General features: G+C 37.9%; 2 protein-coding genes across 2 annotated transcripts; both read right to left on the reverse strand.

Moving 5' to 3' along the window:
- Window positions 1-1,405: 1,405 nt before the first annotated feature.
- On the reverse strand, window positions 1,406-7,449 carry LOC307073207 (extracellular calcium-sensing receptor-like; the record flags this gene model as incomplete). The annotated part of the gene is made up of 7 exons (XM_079732910.1): window positions 1,406-2,319; window positions 2,439-2,562; window positions 2,682-2,912; window positions 3,087-3,476; window positions 4,307-4,439; window positions 7,258-7,321; window positions 7,407-7,449. The coding sequence occupies 7 exons, from the start codon at window positions 7,447-7,449 to the stop codon at window positions 1,406-1,408; spliced, it is 1,899 nt and encodes a 632-aa protein (XP_079589036.1).
- Window positions 7,450-9,008: 1,559 nt separating this feature from the next.
- LOC307073208 (vomeronasal type-2 receptor 1-like) lies at window positions 9,009-22,187 on the reverse strand (the record flags this gene model as incomplete). Its single annotated transcript, XM_079732911.1, has 12 exons — window positions 9,009-9,922; window positions 10,181-10,304; window positions 10,569-10,796; window positions 10,970-11,782; window positions 11,994-12,282; window positions 16,261-16,393; window positions 18,652-19,548; window positions 20,055-20,178; window positions 20,273-20,500; window positions 20,633-21,427; window positions 21,569-21,860; window positions 21,955-22,187. The coding sequence occupies 12 exons, from the start codon at window positions 22,185-22,187 to the stop codon at window positions 9,009-9,011; spliced, it is 5,070 nt and encodes a 1,689-aa protein (XP_079589037.1).

A 22,187-nucleotide genomic window follows, 5' to 3' on the forward strand; every position in this document is an offset into this window, starting at 1 on the left:
GCCAAATGGTTCCATTGACAAGAACAAAGTAATATGTGTGATTTGCCATTGTGAACTGAGCTATCATCGCAGCACGTCCAGTCTGAAATACCACTTAATGGCCAAGCACACGAAAGAAGCAGTAGCCTGACTGCAATGTTCAAGGCAGTATGTTTGTTTGATTGCACTATAGGCTGAGTCCTAGTTTACCTTTGCACTTTGTAATTTTTTTTGTATTTTTGATCAGTATGCCAATGTTGTTTTCAATAAAGAAACATTTGCACAAGGCAAGCTGATGCACTTCTCCATGTTGATAAGAGCATTAAAATGAGAAAGAAATCAAGGGATATTTAGCATAGGAAAGAATTTGTGATTAATCGCGATTAATCAGAGTTAACTATGACATAAATGCGATTAATCATGATTAAATATTTTAATCGCTTGACAGCTCTATTTATTATATTATTATTACCGTACAATTAAAGTATTTGTAGATGTTATTTAACAGATTCAGAGCAATGTTTAAATTCAAACCTTCAATCTGAAATTTTCAAAAATGTGGATCTTGGATTGCATATTATACATTTTTAGAAGGCGTTTTGTTTATTGCAAAATGATATACGCAACAAGTGTGGACTACAATGCAGTGTGCAGAATTATTTTGGTTAAAATATGTTAATCGGATACAAAAGTAACAACGTTTCAGACGTGACTCAAGCATTTGATTGTAAAAGGACATGGGAGTCTTCTAGACAGGGGCGGTTCTAGAGCAATTTTCATGGGGGGGCCAGACTGTGGCCAGTTGTTTTGTTGGAGGGGCACATTCAACCCGGGACGCAAAATATTCAGTTTAGTACTAAGTAACGGCATTCAAAAACACAATATACAATAATTGGCCTTTCCCCGTTACAGCATTTATTTCAGTAGCATAGTTTTAAGTGTTTCCTTCCGTTACAGCAATTGTCAATATTATACATTTGAAATGTTTCATTGGTTAAAGCAATTGTCAATATTACAACACTTTGGGTTTCCTCCACTGACATCACACCACTCAGTATCACACATCACCAACAGCAATAAAGTCACTATGATATATTATGAATCTCAAGCTCCACCTTGTGCGTCAGTGCCACACCATTGCAAGAAACCGACCCCCCCGTCCGGAAGGAGGTGAACAGAATAAAGACGTTGGAGGGGGGGCCACTGGGGGGGTACGAGCTCAGTTTTACAGGAGCCCTGGCCCCTGCTTCTAGACCTCTACAAACACACTAACGAATGTTTGTAACAGCTGATATCATTGATGTCAACTGGTCCTTTAATTGATAGATTTTAAAAAGACAACAATATCTGCTATATAAATCTTTAATATAGAATTTGAAATCATAGCACACATAATCAGGTTTATATTTCCTATGCACATCAATCATTAGATTTCTTTGCTTTGCATCTTACTCTTGATATGCTTTTTAGAATTTTGCTCTGACTTGAAAATTATAATATAGCATTTTGGTACAAAAATGCATATTAACAAGCCAAAGGTGGAAGCCAGAATTGCAAATATCTCCACAGCTACAGTAAACTTCCCAGGAGAACTGACGTAAGCAGGGATAAAGGCGATCCAAACAGCACAGAATATCACCATGCTGAAGGTGATGAACTTTGCCTCATTGAAACTATCAGGCAGCTTTCTGGCCAGAAAAGCAAGTATGAAACACAACAAAGCTAGGAGCCCTATATATCCCAACACAGCCCAGAACCCTATAGGGGATCCTAAGGCACATTCTAGAACTACTTTATCTTTAAAGGACTGAACATTTCTGTTTGGAAATGGAGGATTAATTGTTAACCAAAGAATACAAATTACAACCTGTATGAGAGTGAAAGCCAATACACTGAATCTCTGCTGAGTTGGACCAAACCATTTCATAACATTACTGCTTGGTAGTGTAGCCCTGAAGGCCATTAACACCACTATAGTCTTCCCCAGAACACAAGAAATACAGAGGACAAAGGTGATCCCAAAAGCTGTGTGGCGAAGCATACAGGACCAGTCTGAGGGACGGCCGATGAAGGTCAGAGAACACAGGAAACACAGTTTTAAAGAGAGAAGCAGCAGGAAACTCAGTTCAGAGTTGTTGGCCCTAACAATAGGGGTTTCTTTATGAACTAAGAAAATTATGAATATCAAAATGGACAAAAATACACCAAAGCAACAAAACGCAGTTAATACAGTCCCCATGATTTCTGTGAAGGAAAGGAATTCAGTTGGTTTTGGAATGCACTTGTCTTTTTTCTCATTAGGCCAAAATTCAGCAGTACACACTAAGCATTCTGTTGAATCTGAAAGAGAGTAAATACCCAACCCAATATGTATAGAAAATCAATTAGTGATGAACAACACTTATTTCAGTAACATTTAGCCTCATCATACAAGTGAGCTTTAGAGTCACGTATCCTACCTGTCTCATTACTTATTCCTCCCTCTGGGCATTCAAAGCAATCAAAGCAGCACACGGGCGCATGTTTATTAACGGCCTTGCGACTTCCAGCAGGGCATGCATCCCGACAAACAGACTTTGGAGGCTAAAAGAGGCAATAGTTATACAACTATGAGTATGTTTTACATATCAAATCATTCCCCTAGTATACATTCTGAGGAATCAAGTCACTGAAACATTTTTTTAAGTTTAGTTATATTTTACCTCAGTGCTGTTAAGGGCCCATACAATTGTTGTGTTAGGTTTAAACCTGAATCTCTGTCCTTCAGGTAAAGAGCTATCATATCGCCCAATGTTAATCACATTCACAGAGTCATCCTCCTTGTATTGCCAATTTAACAGGTCATACTGTGCCGCATTGTCTCCGTTTTCATCAAACGATACCTTGTGACCATTCAGTACAGTGAAATCCACCAGCTTCAGGTGTTCCAGTACCTGCGCAGAGAATATTCAATGTTAATATGTTATTGGAAAAAAACTGAAGTATATATATATATATATATATATATATATATATAAATATATAATATTCACACAAATTGAAATTGCATTTACAATAAGGCCATACTTTTCACACCATTCTTATATATTTATCAGAATATACTGTACCTGTTTGGGCTGGACATCAGTCTTGTTTACACAGTGTTTTCCTGTGGTGGGATTTAATCCATTTTCACATTGCAATAACGCATTAAGAGCATGTGCAATCGAGTACACAGCTGTGTACACATTTCTCACAGACCTTAATTCTGTGTTTGTGTAGGCACTGGAGATTGTTCTCAGATCCTCATCCCCAGTACAGATCTTTGTGGTATTTGATGGAGAAAAGCTGCAGTCAAAGAAACTTTCCCAAAAAGCTTTGACCATAACACTCTCTGGTTCATCACTCAGTTTCAGGCTCAGAAGAAACTCTGAAAGACCTGGAATAATAGACTGAGGCAGAGCAAACCCCATTGCCCCATGCAAGACGTTCTTACTTCCAAGGGAAGCCAAATCTCTCTGTGAGATCCAAGCTTCACTACCTATCCATTGTTTACGAGGTAACTTATTCCCGTCTACTTTTTTAAATAACTCTCTTGTGTAGGTTAATGACATGTATAGCAGGACTACGCTTGATGTAGAGGCTTTGAGTTTCTCTGTTACTTTGTGTTCTATCATGGTATCTGTTCTCTTGTAATAAATCACATATTCCACACAGATACCCTCTGTTTTTCCTTGCTTAATGAACTCAGCTACACCATCAGATGCATAAACCTCAGCACTGTGAATTATTCCTACCCACTGCCAGCCAAAATGTTTCATGAGCTGTACCAAAGCCGAAATTTGAAACTGATCACTGGGAACAGTCCTGAAAAATGTTGGATATATACGTTTATCACTTAAACAGGCACACGTTGAAAGGTGGCTGATCTGTAAATACAACAAAAAGTATACTAATAATTACGTTTAATCAAAAGTGATAATTAAATTGCCTATATATTAATCACTTTATTTATATTTAAATAAAATAATTGTGAATCATACACCTAAACACAATATTAACATAGAAAACCAAAAATGTATCCAAGTGGGAATGCAGAGTCCAATTGGACATTCTCCTTGCTAAAAAACATAACATGACTGAACATACAGTGCACTGTTTCTTAAGATTAGATTTAAATTTAAATGTAAATATAATTTCACTTGAGGAAACTCACGTGAGGAATATCCAGCTCTCCCACTATAAGGTTTATAGCTTTGCTAACACCAGAAGATGAATGGCCAATCAATGCCTGGACTCGTTTTCTGCAGCTTTCCCCTTCCGTAACAGCTTCAAGAGCTGCTCTTACTAGGCTCTCAGTCCCACAGCCGTTATAGAGCCTGTAGCCCAGGGTCACTCCATTGAGAAGAGCTGAATCATTGTTAATCTCATCCACAGTGAAGATGACGGCACGGGCAAACAGCAACTCTCTGGGATTCAGCCTTGAAACAATACCAACAAATATTCAATATAAACGATTTGAATACCTACACAAATGGATACACACAGCATAAAGAATCATTCAGCCTTTGACTGTCTGTTGAAAAAGTAGCATGACATTTAATTGCCTTTCAGAATAAAAATCTTTTACCTTCTGCAAAAAAGAGAAGGATATGCATGGTATCCATAATTTTCTATTGCTCGAGATGAATTCAAAGAGAATATTCCCCCTATAATAAGATCCCCATCTTTGGAAAACTCCAAATAGCCTGTTTGCCCTATCAGTCTGCATGCCTGTTCCTCTGACTGGCTCTTTACCAGTAGCGTAATTAGGATAATGCTGATCAAGCCCATTACAGCAACCATCTCCTAGCCTGTAGCCATTCTTACCTGCACTAACCTTTATAGTATTGTTGTTGTGAAGAATCATCAACCAATATACATATTTGTATGCCTGACTGCTCTTTAGACCAGGCATAATTCCAAATAAATGTCAAGTTCTATTGTCTGAGATAATGTACAATTGTAAGTGTAGCACTCAGTATTTGCCATTTTCTGTCAAATGCAAATCAGACAGTAATTGCTTGTAAGCATTAAGCATTAACAACCATTAGGAACTGAATATTGTTACATTCTCAAAGTCTTACTATATGTTCTACGTTAGTTTTATGACCTTTTGCATTGTAAATGTCGTAAATGGCAATTTATTTATGTTTGAATGACATCCAACATTTTTTATGATTTTCTCTGTAAATTTGCAAGGGCGCTTCTAACCTTTTTTCATGGTATGACATAGTATTATTTTGACATTATTGTGTGTTAAGTGCCATCCCATAGACATTTTACATCAATAGCCATTTAGTGGTATGTTTTAATGAAGACATTGTTTACATAATGCATATTCAACAATTATTATCAAATTGTAATATATGTATACTGTTTCATTATTTTTCTCTATCAAATACAATAAACAAATATGTATGCTATGGCACGTTGATTTTAATAACAGATATATACTTATATATTGTTATATTCCTTTCATCATCTTAAACTCATCTTTAAATGTTCTTGAATGTAGTGAGTCTCTGCTTTGAAAAAAACATATTACATAGGGCATATAACATTCTGAGACTGTAAGTAACAAAACTTCAATTTAAAAGTTTAAAAAACTTTTACCCATTACAAAAATGTACATTAGACTTTATATTAACCTTATTTGCATATGGCTTTGTTGTTTTTTGTAGTATACACTGCAACACAGCACAAAAATTGAAATGGGCCTTATAATGTAACATCTTGATGTTGACAGGAAAGAGTGACAGGGCAAGGCTGAACTGAAGGGTGGAAATGGTTCAGATCTGAACGTGTTAGCCTGACATATTGTCAGTTTTCACTCAAGACTTCTAGACCTCTAAAAACAAAACACACTAACTAATTCTTCAAGGTAACATCTAGAAATCTTCCTGTTTCTCTCGTCAATATTTTTTAAGAAGACAAAATTATATACCATGTCAATGTTTGGATGTTTTTTAGTTTACCGTAGAGCTATTTGAAATGATACACATTATACGTTTTTTTGATCTGGGCACTTGAATCATTGCTTTGGATTTTACAATGTATGTGCATATTTAGACTTAGGCTCTGGCTTGAAAATATTTATTGATTAATTGAGCGCTATTGTTCCAAAGGGTTACTATGCTCGGTCAATACTGGCCCAATCTCTAACTATTGGAAAATAGGGTCCACGTTGAAAAATAACAAAGTTATCAGCTGAGCCTTAACTTAAACCCTGGTTCCGTCGGTCTTAATATTCTAAAATATGAATTAAGAATCGTAACCATCTATTAAGCATTAGCCTAACACAATTTAAGAAACGATTAGTGTTGTCTGCTTGCAACTCTTTTTTCATTTTAATTTATTTTAATATGTAATGTTTCAGGATCTTTATCACCATAACATCATAATACCATATACAAATAAGGTTCACAGGGGCATGTTGAGTTTTATAACAATGATATACTTTGTTATTACACTGGCATATTGTAGACAGGCTAGCAAACGGATGTGCATAGGAGCGCTAAGTATATTCAATTTAGCCTGTATTGATCGCAGTAAAAGGGTAAATGAAAAACATAAAAAATACGATGTGGCCCAGTAAATGACAGCAAACTGGACATCCCTTTCACGTATTATGTTTTCGCAACACAACTGCCTTCCATTCCTGTTTGGTGACATTTGGGTGACAAAGAACCACACAACACAAACCATCAACTGTGCAACAGATAGTGGCAAAAAACATGTTTGCTGCTGATGTGGGTGACACAACCACTGGAAAACCGTCCAAGTGGCCCTGAAGGCAATCAACACATGTATTGGTTTCCCCAGGCCACAGGTGATATAGAGGACAAAGGTGATCCCAAACGCTGTGTGGCGCAGCACAAAGGACCATCCCTGGGGCCGGAGGGCTGGTGGAGGTAAACAGTGTAACGTGAGAGTCAAAAGCCCCACAACAAAAGAGTTGTTGCTGTATCTGAAATCTGAGACGATTAATATTAATCGAATTACAACGATTCCAAGCAACAGCTGAAAAGATGATATGAGTACTTTCCCAAGCCTATAGATGATCCCATTGGGGTGTCTGTTCACTGCGCTTGACTCCATAGCAAATAAAACAACAGTGATTGCACCTGTGAAGAATGTGTGAGAATTAATGAAAACAATAACAACTGATACATGTATATCGTTTTGTTTATTCTAGAGCTAGTGGCTCAATTGTTAGTTGATGTGTGTGATTAACATTTGTTTAGTTGTACAACTTACTTGGTCCTTTTGGTGTTGTTTTTCTTGACCGATTGGATGGACAAATTATTGCTGACAAGTGGTGCTGTAAAAACACACAAACACATACACACAGATTCACAAAAACAGAGAAAAAAGAAATAGTATCACAGTAAATACTGAATAATGACCTGATATGTCATCAAATATTCCATGTTTCTTGTTAGTGTACATCTTTGTCACTACTTTATCTGTTTGGGCTTGATTATTGAACACATTACTTATCGTCGTCAAAATAAGTATTCCACCAACAGTCTCCTTATGGTGTGGTCATTTATTTTGTTAGATAGTATCTGGCCTAGTTGAGCTTGGCCTTTTTTAAGTGTAAATTTGCTGTTTTATAAAACTGCTGTGAGTCTTCTTTCATGTGCACATTCTGAGGCTTGACCATAAACTGACCATACAATATCGAATAATGATGCAATTATTGGTAGAAGGAATTATTCAAGTCTTTTCTCCATCCAGTACATAAGGACATTGGGCTTTCCACATTTTTTATTAATCTATGGTCTCATGCCCCTTACCTGTTGGCTTTCAGGCCTGATGCAGGCCTCAGGAGAGGGGTTCTGCAGCAACGTGAAGCATCTCAAAGTTACACAGGACGGGACTGCAGAGTCCACCAGGACATTCTCCTTGCTAAAAAACATAAAATGACTGAATATACTTTGCACTGTCTCTTAAGATTAGATTTAAATTTAATTATGAATAAATAAAAATTTCAGTTAGTGTCTTAAAGAATCAGAATTTGTAATAAAATGTTAACATGTCCTGTATTAAATCCTGTGAAATAAATGTTTCAAATCCTAACCTTGAATAACATTGCAGGAAATTTCACTTCAAAGGTTTGATAACTACACTATCTTATGAATTTATCAAGTCTAGAGATTGTGTGATTGCTTTCCCAATTTGCTGTTTAAACAAATAATTTCACTGGTTACCTGCTGAGGAAATAAAACAATTAAAACCTTAGCACTGAGAAATTCAATCAAATCTTCTTTGGGAAATGCAACCCCTTCAAGAGAGCAACTGTTCTTACACTTGCAATTTGCAACCGATGAACTCACCTTTGAAAGGTGAATGCCAGCTTCTTCGTCCCCTCAATGCTCACTTTATTATGCAAGCTATTTGAGAGTGCTTGCCACATCTCTGTTTCATAATCATGCTGACTTAATGCCAGGCTTAGCCGGGAGCCAGGTGACACTATCCAAGTGTACAGTGTTAAGCAGATGAGTGTCAGAGGTGTCATCTCACAGCCTAACCCGTGGCATAGCCAGGACACTAGGAAATTATGTGTGTTTTATAGCCTCGTCCTTGCTCCCCAGGTGTGCGCAACGGATCAATAAGTCATCGTCAGAGGTGTGCGTAAACATGGTGATTGCGCAAGGCCTCTAGAACTTAATTGCCATTTAGGTCAACATTGATCAGGACAAGCTTGTTGACCTTTCGATAGAAAGATTACAAAACATTGCGCTTTGGAGATTGGCATTAATTACATTGTAAATAATTTTTAAATAAAAATAGAAGCATATAGATACTAATATAGTATAAAGTAATATAGTATATTCATTTTGTTCATTTTTTACTACACTATTTACAGTAGGAGTTTTGATGTTTGAGTCAAGAAAAAAAATGGACAGTGCACCCACTTTTTTGTAATTTTTTTTTTAAGTAGTGTAGAAACAGTCAAGCAATTCAGAAAGAAAGTGTTTGTGACATTAAGTTAGAGCAAATAATCAGAACTTTATTTCACTTGACTTACCCATCATATTTTTTTTTGTATTTTGCTCTGGCCGTAGTAAGATTACAACACATTTAGGAATAAAAATGCATACAAGTAACCCATAACTTGAAGCTAAAATGGCGAATATTTCCACAGCTACAGTGAACTTCCCAGGGGAACTGACATATGCAGGGATGAAGGTGATCCAGACTGCACAAAATATCAACATGCTGAAGGTGATGAATTTGGCCTCGTTGAAGTTATCGGGTAGATTTCTGGCCAGAAAAGCCAGTACGAAACATAACAAAGCTAGGAGCCCTATATATCCCAACACAGCCCAGAACCCTATAGGGGATCCTAAGGCACATTCTAGAATGATCTTATCCATATAAGTCTCCATATTCTTAACGGGATAGGGAGGGTTGATTGTTAACCAAAGTATACAAATCACAACCTGTATGAGAGTGAAAGCCAATACACTGAGTCTCTGCTGAGTTGGACCAAACCATTTCATAACATTACTGCTAGGTAGTGTAGCCCTGAAGGCCATCAACACCACTATAGTTTTCCCCAGAACACAAGAGATACAGAGGACAAAGGTGATCCCAAACGCCGTGTGGCGAAGCATACAGGACCAGTCTGAGGGACGGCCGATGAAGGTCAGAGAACACAGGAAACACAGAGTCAAGGAGAAGAGCAGCAGGAAGCTCAGCTCAGAGTTGTTGGCTCTTACTATTGGAGTTTCTCGGAATTGGAAAAATATCCACGCTATAATTGCTGTTACAATCACTCCTGACAGGCAAAACAATGTTAAAATGAATCCCATGATCTCTGAGAAGGAAAGGTATTCAATCTCTTTGATGATGCATGTGTCTCTTCTGGCATTGGGCCAAAATTCTATATGACACTTCAGGCATTCCGTTGAATCTGTTTTTAAACCAAAGACATCAATAACACTGTTATTGATATTGTGTTGAAGAAAATGGAGGCTTGAGTTTGCAGTACAAAATCATGTATGTAAGGTAATCTTTGATGCATTTCTATGTAAATGTTTAATTGAATACGCAATTGTACATACAATTATATACATATACCGTTATCAATAGCTATTCACGTAATCTATTTAACTATTTCCAAGTTCATAAATGGTTATAATGAACTGTAATTTAAACCAAAAAGTTATACCTGTGACATTGCTGATTTCTCCATCTGCACACGGTATACAGTCATAGCAGCAGACGGGCTGTCCTTTCTGGAGGACCTTGCGAGTTCCTGGGAAACAACTCTCACTGCAAACCGAGGCAGGCACCTGACGTATAATACATCAATGAAGCACCACAAGCAAAAAAATTCACAGTGCCTCAACAACGTCTTTGTGTATATTCAAGCTTCAGTGGATGCATGCATACATGTCACATGGCCTATAATTGAAGATATGTAATGGTTTGATGAACAAATTGATTAAGTGATGATCATGACATTAGAATAACCTATTCCTTCAACCTCACTAAATATTGTGTAGCAAGGCATTTTGCCCCACTAGCCATAAATGGGAGAAGAAAGCTGCATGTACCCTATAGATTCCGCCTCCCCAAACAATGGGGATGCCATTCATAGTGAACTGGTAATCGCTGGGCAAAGCTGAGTTGTAGACTCCAATTTGGGCTATCTGCATCGCTCCAGAGGTGACACTTTGCAAATTGATGAGTTCATAGACGGCAGGAGAATCGCCATTCTCATCAAAAAACACTTGTTCACCTTGTTTCGTTGTGAAATTGACGTTCTGTAAATAATGTAAGACCTGTAAAGGGGATACATAATAAATGTTATCCTTCTGTATTAGCAATGTATGCATTTGTATCGTATGATGATTAAAAATTTCTAGAATTCGAGAAAATGAAAAGCTATTGAAACTCCTTGTCATCTTATAAATATAGAATATAGAATATTAACTACCCTTGTAGACTTACTGACCTGCCAAGGCTCAATGTGTTCGATGTCTGCACAATCCCCATTGGAGAATGGGCCCATTCCCTCCTTACATTCAAACAGGTTGTTTAGAGCATGGGCCACAGCATAAACTGACTTGTAGACATTGTTAGTGAACCTCAGTTCAGACACATCGGTGAACAGTGATTCAATATTGTGTAAGCTCTCTGATCCAGTACAGGGCATTCGTTGCATATTAGCGGTACCGTTCAGAGAACAGTCAAACATATATTCCCAGAAATCTTTGACAAACTGGCTGTCAGGGAACTGCGAGGGTTGAACATCCCTAAGGTGCTTCCCCAACCCCGGGATCTGAGCTCTGCTGACGGTGAAGCCGATGGAGCCCACTAGGATGCTGTGGCCCTCACTGTCGATGAGCGAGTGGTCTGTGAGCCAGGCGTCACTGCCAACAAGCTGAAGTCCTGTAATATTGTGTTTGTACAACTCTGCTGCCAGCACCTTTATCTCTCGATGTGTCATGAACGCCATGATCACTTTGGAAGTTGAGCGCTTGACAACTTCAACAATTTTTGCTAATTCGTTAATTGGTCCTGTTTGCTGGAATGCTTCATAATACTCAATGCATAGTCCCTCCTCTTGTGCAGCCTCTATAAATGTAGTCATCCCATCAATACCATAGTCATTGCTGCTACTAATGGCCCCAACCCAGGTCCAGCCAAAGTGTTTCACAAGTTTTGCCAAGGCTCTACTTTGGTGGTAATCACTGGTAATGGTTCTGAAAAAGGATGGATATTCCTGTCTGTTGCTCAGACAGGCACACGTTGCAAAATGGCTGATCTGTGTCAAAGAATCAAAGTCATAACATTTGTAGAACACATTATATCAACATTATTAAGTTTGGAAGAATGAGGATTTATGAAATACGATACATCGTAGGTACTTTAAATAGTTATTTATGACAACACATTGTTGATCACCACAGGGATCAGAAATATCTTAAGCAAAGACCTTTGAGTGTTCATATAGAATTGCAATGCAAAACATTTACCACAGGAATCCGGAACCTTCCTATAATCCGTGCAAATCCCATAGTTGGAGTAGAGGCGGAGTGGCCTAGCACAGCCTGCGTTGTCTCAGACTTTGTACAGTTTCCCTCATATATTTTAGTTCTTTGGCCATTTGCTAAATCTATTGCTGACTTCATGATGTTCGACATTCCACAGGCATTATAGATCTTGTAGCCCAGGGTGCGATTAGGAAGGAGGTCAGGGCTTTGGTTAAGTTCACCAATGGCAAAGATCATGGTTTGGGCAAATTTAAATTCTCTTAGATTAATACTGGAGAAAGAAAAAGACAGAGTTTGCCATGATTAATACGATTTAAAAATAGGGTCAAACAATTTCAAGTTCAACGAAGGAAAATCATTGCTTCAAAGGACAAAAAGGAATACTCACTTCATGCATGTCGGTGACATTGGTGTGCTTTGAAAGGTTGGTATGCTACCTCTAAACCCGGTACGAAAGGTGAAAATGCCTCCAAGCATGAGATCTCCAGCCTTGAAGAGATCAGGTGGGTGTGCCTGCCCCTGTAACACGCACACTGCCTTCCCTAACCGGGTCATCATAGCCAAGAGGACTAGCTTCAGAAGCGACATACTGCCACTTTGCATGACAGGCTGTTTTAGGCTTAGACCTCGCTAGATATTTATAAAGACTCAACTCCCGCAGAGGCCTCTGAAGACTTAAAACAATGTCATAGGTCATGTTCACAATGCCCTTGAACCCATCATACCACCTGGGAGTCAGTTGTGTGAAACAACTGCTGCATGCTCCCTATGGAATGAAAAGGGTGTGTGGGTTTGTGTAGAAGTGCTGATCAATCATCAGAAATTGAATTCAAAGTTCTTACTAAGTTGTTAAGCTAGACCATAGAAAGGCTGATGGAGATCAGGGTAATTTTTGTTTCTTCCTGAACAAGGAAACGCAAAGGATAATAAAAAGGGAATCCTATGATCACAAAATGTGACCAGATATCAAACCTTGGACACAAAGTACCACTGGTTGATATAATATATATGGGACTATACCATTCATTCAAAACATAGGTATTTTTGATGGTTGTGTATTCCATGTTTCTTTTTTGATAAGATCCAACATGTGGGATTTTACCACTTCCAAATGGAAGATTTCTTATATAATGATCAATTATATAATTAATGATCACCATTAATAATAATATATGATCTTAATTTTTCAGGCACTAATAGTGTCAGGTTAGTTTTAGTGGAGGAAAATAAACAAGGCAAATAATTACATTAAAAAAACACAAAGACATTTTCTCATATTCACTTCAAGATGATCATATATCTTTAATTTGTATGCTCATGTAATAATGGGCCCATTGTCCAAGTCAAGCAAACACGAAACGCAAACATTCCTCATTCCATCAAGCCTGTGTTCACAGAAATCCGGAACGCCATAATTAAAAACAACGTAGACAATTCAATTATTGGATAGTTTCCAGGCTTTATAACCATGTCTTACGTAATGTATTGTAATAATTAGAATCCACTCATGGTCCATCGTTATGCCTGGGCAGACTTGTCACCTGTTGTTCAGCTGGTTGAAAGCAGATGAGGCAATCTGATACAATGTCCCCCCCCCCCCTGCATTGTAGGTTGGGGACTCTAGTCCCCTCAACCCCTAAGGACGCCTGCCACTGAGTAATGAAGGCATATTTACACCAGATGGTGACCTATTTACCATTAAGTGTTTTTCTCAGTGGTTTGTTATTGACAGCTTTTCAGCATGTTTACCTCAGTGACTATTCTCAACAGTTTACTATTCACTACATATCACCAGATGGATAGATTTTTATAATTCATCAGAAATGTAAAGAAATGTCAAACAATCATGAAAGTGTTCATTAATTCCCATATGGGCTAAAGTGTGACAACATAAATACCTTTTCAATGAACTACAATTGCAGTAAATTTTCATATTATAATATACATATGCTAATATGTTTGGCCTACTGATTTATACCTTATACTACCATCCCAAATGGCTTTGGCTCCTTTTTTAATCATATATAAATCCATAGCTGTTCAATCATGTTCTTGTTTACTTTGCCATATCTCAACTGATCATTCAATAGGGTTGAGTTTAAACATTTTAAATAAAGAAATTAGCTTTAGACTTTTGATATCTGATAATATGAATAACCAATTAGCATTTAGTTCAATAAGTTGAACTAAAGTTCACTAAATATTTTAAAGATGGAATTTTATGTAATTCCATGAATCCTTACATTGTAAATTTGTGGCATGAATACATACTCTTCATTTATTTATACATGTTTTTAATTATCATAGTTTACTTTGATCGTTTTTATTCATATTGATAAGTCATGTATAATAACTCCACATATCAGTAGATTCACATCAATTCAATATTTTTTATCTTCTTTAATAATGAATATCACTGTTTTAATTCTTTCCCATTATATGTTTTTTTGTGTTTTTCTGAGGCTTCAGCAAAAGTATGTAACATTTTGGTAGAAATATGCAAAAAAGCAACCCATAGCTTGAAGCCAAAATTGCAAAGGTCTCCACAGCTACCGTGAACTTCCCAGGAGAACTGACATAAGCAGGGATGAAGGTGATCCAGACTGCACAGAATATCAACATGCTGAAGGTGATGAATTTAGCCTCATTGAAGTTATCAGGCAGCTTTCTAGCAAGAAAAGCCAGTATGAAACATAACAAAGCTAAAAGTCCTATATACCCCAACACAGCCCAGAACCCTATAGGGGATCCTAAGGCACATTCTAGAATTATCTTATCCATGTAGGTTTCCATATTCTTTACAGGATATGGAGGGTTGATTGTTAACCAGAATATACAAATCACAACCTGTATGAGAGTGAAAGCCAATACACTGAGTCTCTGCTGAGTTGGACCAAACCATTTCATAACATTACTGCTTGGTAGTGTAGCCCTGAAGGCCATCAACACCACTATAGTCTTCCCCAGAACACAAGAGATACAGAGGACAAAGGTGATCCCAAAAGCTGTGTGGCGAAGCATACAGGACCAGTCTGAGGGACGGCCGATGAAGGTCAGAGAACACAGGAAACACAGAGTCAAGGAGAAGAGCAGCAGGAAGCTCAGCTCAGCATTATTAGCTCGCACTAGAGGGGTTTCACTGTGGCAATAGAAGACTAGCGTCGTAATGGTGGTCAGAAATACGCCAAAAAGGGAAAAAAGGACCAGGACACTCCCCATGGTTTCATTGTAGGCCAAGAATTCCACATCTTTGGGAATGCAGGAATCTTTGTATTTATTAGGCCAATATTCTAATGGACATTTCATGCAGTCTATTGAATCTGAAAGTGGAAAAAGCAATTAACATTTAGGTATTCATAGTAAGACCTAAAATTTCATGTTATTGTATATAAATGTAAAAATTCATTCAAGTTGTATGTACCTGTTGCATTGCTAATCTCGCCTAAGGGACAGGGTATGCAGTCGTAACAACAGACCGACCGTTGTTTCTGCAGCACTTTATGTGTTCCTGGTAGACAGCTCCCACTGCACACTGACACTGGAACCTGTCAGACATTCATAGATACTACGCGTGTAACAACACATAACAGAGCTATGATATGAACGCTTAACAACAGGAACCAAAAAATGTTACCTCAGTATGACCATCACCCCAAACAACTGAGATGTTATTAATTAAAAACTGATTGTTCTCTGCAAGAGAGGCGTCATAGATGCCAACTGTGACTCCTTCCATCGTTCCCTTTTTGGTCATCTGTAAATTAACAAGATCATATCTCGCTGGTGAGTCTCCTTGATTGTCGAAATAAACCCTTTCCCTGTTAGTGGTCATGAAATTCACAGCCTGCAGATGCTGTAGGACCTTTACAAAAATGAAAATGACAGAAACAAATAACCAGAAATGGCAATTCAATATTCAATATGTCATAAGACATAGTGGATGTTGCTAAATAAGAGTTGTTATACAAAATAACTGCTCACCTGCCATGGCTGAATATACTTTATATCTGCACAGCTTCCATTGGATAATGGACTCTGGGCATCTCTACACTTTAATAGATTGTTTAGAGCATGGGCCACAGCATAAACAGACTTGTATATATTGTTAGTAAATCTCAATTCAGACACATCAGTGAACTGTGATTCAATGTCATGTAAGCTTTCAAGCCCACTGCATTGTTTTCTTTTCATATGATCAATCCCATTGAGAGAGCAATTAAACATATATTCCCAGAAATCTTTGACAAACTGGCTGTCAGGGAACTGTGAGGGTTGAACATCCCTAAGGTGCTTCCCCAACCCCGGGATCTGAGCTCTGCTGACGGTGAAGCCGATGGAGCCCACCAGGGTGCTGTGGCCCTCACTGTCGATGAGCGAGTGGTCTGTGAGCCAGGCGTCACTGCCAACAAGCTGGAGTCCTGTAATATTGTGTTTGTACAACTCTGCTGCCAGCACCTTTATCTCTCGATGTGTCATGAACGCCATGATCACTTTGGAAGTTGAGCGCTTAATGATGTCTATTATTCTGCTCAGTTTATGCGGTGACACCGTTCGTGAAAAGGCTTCAGAATACTCAACGCATACACCATTTTCAATTGCAGCTTGTATAAATGCCGAAATACCATTAAGGCCATATTCATTATCAACAGCTAATGTTCCAATCCAGGTCCAGCCAAAGTGTTTCACCAGCTTTGCCAGGGCCCTACTCTGGTAATAGTCACTGGGAATAGTTCGGAAAAAGGTAGGATACGTCCTTCTGCTGCTTAGACAGGCACAGGTAGCAAAGTGGCTGATCTAAATGTAAGAAAGATGTCCAAACGTATTATTAATTGATTTCCAATTACATTGTTGTGCACAGTTCTGAAAGAAACATGATCAAAAACATAATCAAGTTATATTTGACTTACCACAGGTACATGAAACCGGCCAACAGTTTGTGCAATTGGAATAGTTGGCCTTGATCCTGAATGTCCAAGTATAGCTTGCACTGTTTCACTCCGAGTACAGTTTTCCTCAATGAGATCACTCCTTTGTCCACTTACCAAAGCAAGTGCAGCTCTAAGTACATCCATAGTTCCACATTCATCATATATCTTATAGCCAAGCCTAACACCGTTGAGTATTTCTGGATTTGTATTGATCTCATTTATAGCAAAGATCATAGTTTGAGCAAATTTAAATTCCCTGAAAATGAAGCTGTGAAGGTTTTTTTTAAAATAAAAAATATACATTAGTTGCAGGTTATCAAACTTATATATATACATAAAATGACTATATAGAACAAATTACATACTTCTGGCATTGTCGTTTCTGAGGAATGGTCTCAAATGTGTCAATGATGTATTTTTGCCCGGTGCGAAATGAGAAAATGCCCCCAATTATCAAGTCCCCGTCTTGGGCCAGCTCAGGCACCTCTGCCATCCCTTGAAGCTGGCAGACAGTGTATGCTCTCTCAATCAGCAGTACCACGAAGACCATTCTCAGCAATGACATATCTTTGCTCTGCATTGCTCGAAACTAATCCACACTTAGTCCCATAGCAGTGTTTTTCTAGCATTTATAGAAAAAGGTTAGCATGGATTGGATACTAATGATCACGTGAGGGCCTCTGGAGACAGCATTTCAACAAACAAATGTGACAAGCTCCAAATGTTTGTCAGAATTTTTTATATACATTTACATCAAATATCCATCAGGGGAAAGGATCATGCTTTTTTTAAATCAATATATAATCAATTATTCTAACCTATTCAATAATACAAAAGGAAACATGTTCATCAGGGAGAAATCAACCCTGGGGAAAAATAGTACCCGTCAATTCTTACCAATGGTTATTTTTATACTTCTTTAAGGCCTTTGATATCCATGAAGAAACATTCATTTCATTGTTTTCAAATAAAAGTATTTTGCTTTTGAAAAGAAATCATGCTTTACCGGACCATTAATAGTTTTAGTATATCAACGGTCCAATACTGATGTTCAACCTGCAGATTTATTTTTCAGAGCCTCTGAAAAAGGACCTTTTGAGATTGTATGCAGACCTATTTATTTTTATTTTAAAGAATATTTGAACCAGCAGATGATGCATATCATGCTCTAGCATCTATTTTATCATGCTATGGATAATCTATTACATCACTGCTGCCTCTGACTTTATTATACATTTGTCTATGTGTGAAATATTATTATCCTCACAAAAATGTTTTGCCAATGAAGCATTATCACTTGGTTTATTACACTTAATAAAGACCATTTTGTGCTATGGAGGGTTTGTTAAATGATTATCAATCTAAGTTGTCCAATGGGTACAGTTTAATGTATTCCAAACACATTAAATATATATATTATATATATATATATATATATATATATATTTATAGTCTAAGATTTTAGACTTAATTAGACAGACACTGACTTAAACATTGAATGTATCATATATTACACCTGATAATATATAATATATCATAATTCATTTTATTGGTTAAATTATTTCTGAAATAAAAACCTTAAATTAAATGAATATTGATGAACTGCCTTAATCATTGAAACAAACTTATTGATTCATGAAAACCTTTTTGAGAGTCAGAGACCACTTAACTTTGTCAACAGCATCCGTAACATTTGGTAAAATTAAATTAACCCTTCTTACCGATCATATTCTTTTTTGTATTTTTCTCTGGTTTCAACAAGATTATGTAGCATTTTGGAATAAAAATACAAAATAGTAACCCAAAACTAGAGGCCAGAATTGCAAATATTTCCACAGCAACACTGAACTTCCCAGGAGAACTCACATAAGCAGGGATGAAGGTGATCCAGACAGCACAGAATATCAACATGCTGAAGGTGATGAATTTGGCTTCATTGAAGTTATCAGGCAGCTTTCTGGCCAGAAAAGCCAGTATGAAACATAATAAAGCTAAGAGTCCTATATACCCCAACACAGCCCAGAACCCTATAGGGGATCCTAATGCACATTCTAGAATTATCTTATCTTTAAAATGACTAAAATTCTTAAATGGAAAGGGAGGGTTGATTGTTAACCAAAGTATGCAAATAAAAACTTGTACAACAGTGAAAGCGAGAACACTGAGTCTCTGTCGATGAGGTCCAAACCATTTCATAAGATTACTACCGGGTAGTGTAGCCTTAAAGGCCATCAACACAGCAAGAGTTTTCCCCAGAACACAAGAGATACAGAGGACAAAGGTGATCCCAAACGCTGTGTGGCGAAGCATACAGGACCAGTCTGAGGGACGGCCGATGAAGGTCAGAGAACACAGGAAACACAGAGTCAAGGAGAAGAGCAGCAGGAAGCTCAGCTCAGAATTGTTGGCCTTGACTATTGGAGTATTCCTATGTCTGAAGAAAATGAATGCCACTGTAGAAGTCAAGCAGGCTCCTAACAAGGAAGACACTGTGAGAATTGCCCCCATGATTTCAGTAAATGACAGAAACTCAGTTTCCTTTATCTTACAATCGTCTCTTCTCTCATTTGACCAGAACTCAGGATGACATTGCACACAAGTGATAGAATCTGAAATTCAAAACAAATATGAATTATTTGATTTAATAAAAGCAGAAGTATGAGAATATTTAGCATTTTTGTTTATTAAATATCATGTTTGACCAGATTTTATCCGACTTTTTCTAGTTTCAAATATGTATGGAATGAATCCCCATATATGCTATATGATCTATGATGTATATTATTAATATATACATTTTGAAGGAGCCTGTTATGATGGATACATTTTCATATGAGTTGTGTGGCTCATAGTGTTAATAATGGTTTTGTTTTGACCTGTGTGTTACAGGGCCTTCTCCAGTCATTGCTTACAATGAACCACTGCCTTCATAAAACAGGTTACGGTTATGAGCTGCACCTGTACTTATTCTAAATTGACACTTTTATGAGGAGGGTCCATTAACAAATTCAAGGTTACTTTTTTATTTTGATTTTACTGTTTAAAAGAATGGTTGACAACTAATGAATATTTTCATGGCGCTAATCCTACATTATCTTGAACTACGTTGAAATACCTGTTGTGTTACTGACTTCCCCCTCTGCACACGGTATACAGTCATAGCAGCAGACAGGCTTTCCTTTCTGGAGGACCTTGCGAGTTCCCAAAGCACATGTCCCGCTACAGACTGAAATAGGTACCTGCATGTGGAAAGCACAGTCAGATGCATTCAATGATGTTGAAACATTATTCATGAACATGCTGATAATTTTTTATTGAAAAAAAATGCTTAACCTGTTTTGAATTATTTGCCCAAGACAAGGTTAGGTTATCTAGATGAAGCTGTTTGTCTTCAGGCAGAGACGCATCATAGAGACCAATAGTAACAAACTCCACACTGCCATCCTTCTTGGGCTGCCAGTTTATGATGTCATACTTTGCAGCTGGGTCTCCATCCTCATTGAAGTAAACCTCCTCTCCCTCTTTGGTTTTGAACCTTATCTGTTTCAAATTTTGCAAAATCTGATGAGAAAAGCTTCATTTTAGTTTGTTACATTATTTTTTGCTGAATTGAGCAATAGCAGTATCGTTTACAGTTTATTATATATATATATATATATATAAACGTTATATACAATTTTGAGCATAACTCACCACTTGCGGATCTGTTGCTATTGTGTTGTTACACATTTTTCCACAGCCAAGGATTTTATGAAGAGTGTAGGCCACTGCATACACTGCTTTGTATACATTATTAAAGATAGGCATAAGTGACATGTCAGTGAAGCTGTTTTTTATCCCTGTGAGATCTTCATAACCAGTACAGGTTTCAATATTTTCTCCTGTTTGCTTTATAAGATTAAAAATACAACCGAAGGTTGTCTCCCAGAATTCTACAAACAATTTATTTCCAGAGGAGTTGAGTGGCTTCACATCCAACATGAAGTCTCTCAGGCCAGTGACATGGGCCTTTCGGATGGCCAGGCCAATAGAGCCATCCAGGATGTAGTGGCCCTTGGCAATAGCAGTTTGGGAATCTGATATCCATCCCTCAGTGCCTACCCATTGGTACCCTGTGAGGTTGTGGTGGGCAAACTCCTCTATGAGTTCATCCATATCCATATGAGAAAGGAACGCAATAATAACCTTGGAAGTAGATCCCTTAATGGTTTCTATAATCTTCTGCTTTTGTTCTGGTGGATCCGTCCTGAAAAAAGGCAATGAGTACTCAAGACAGATTCCGAGCTGTGAGGCTATTTCTGTAAATGTGGCCATTCCATTGTTCCCATAGTCATCATTTGTTCTAATAGCCCCTACCCAGGTCCAACCAAAGTGCTTGACCATTTGGGCTAGAGCTCTACTCTGGTAGTAGTCACTGGGTATGGTTCTGAGGAATGATGGATACTTGACTTTGTTGCTAAGACAAGCACATGTTGCAAAGTGGCTGACCTGGGGGACAGAAAAAAAAAGATCACAAATGCATTTTTTCATTTTAGAATTACGGATGAGGAAAAACAAAATTTAAAAAATAAAGAGGTAGAAGTATTCCGAAAAATGGACATGGTATCTTCGATGTTTTAAACACTTTACCATTGGAGTGTGGAAAGGTCCAATAACAGTGTCTATTGCCATGCAGGGGGAAGAGGAGGTCTCTCCCATGATGGCAGGGACAGATCCACCGCAAGGTTTCTCAGACGTAGTGGCTGTTTCCTCATTGCCGTTTATTAAATACAGCGCCACTCTGACTGCCCGTGCAATCGAACCACATGCATCATATATCTTATATCCCAGTTCAATGCCAGGCAGAAGGTCAGTGCTGTTGTTTATCTCCTCAATGGCAAACAGCATTGACTGGGCAAACTGGAACGCTCTGAAATTCAGACTTGAACCAAAGAGTTATAATTACATATAAAATAAAAAACATGTATAGTAGAATTGTGCATAAAATCATCTATATGTGTATGATTTTAAACTACCTTGTGCACTGCAGTGGTAGTGGACTGTGTGCGTAGGTCGACTCCACAGTCCTCCAGCTGCTGTGGAAGGAGAAGATTCCACCCAAGATGATGTCTCCAGTCTTGAAGAGCTGGGGCTCCTCTGGCTCCGCCATCAGGCTGCACACTCGCTCCTCAGACTTGGAGTAAGACGCCACGAGCAAAAGCTGTAGAAGAGCCAAACCCTGCTCGGACCACCTCTGTGTGGAGAGCAT

Source organism: Pollachius pollachius, assembly GCF_949987615.1.
Source record: "Pollachius pollachius genome assembly, chromosome: 3".
In the NCBI taxonomy this organism is placed as follows: domain Eukaryota; kingdom Metazoa; phylum Chordata; class Actinopteri; order Gadiformes; family Gadidae; genus Pollachius; species Pollachius pollachius.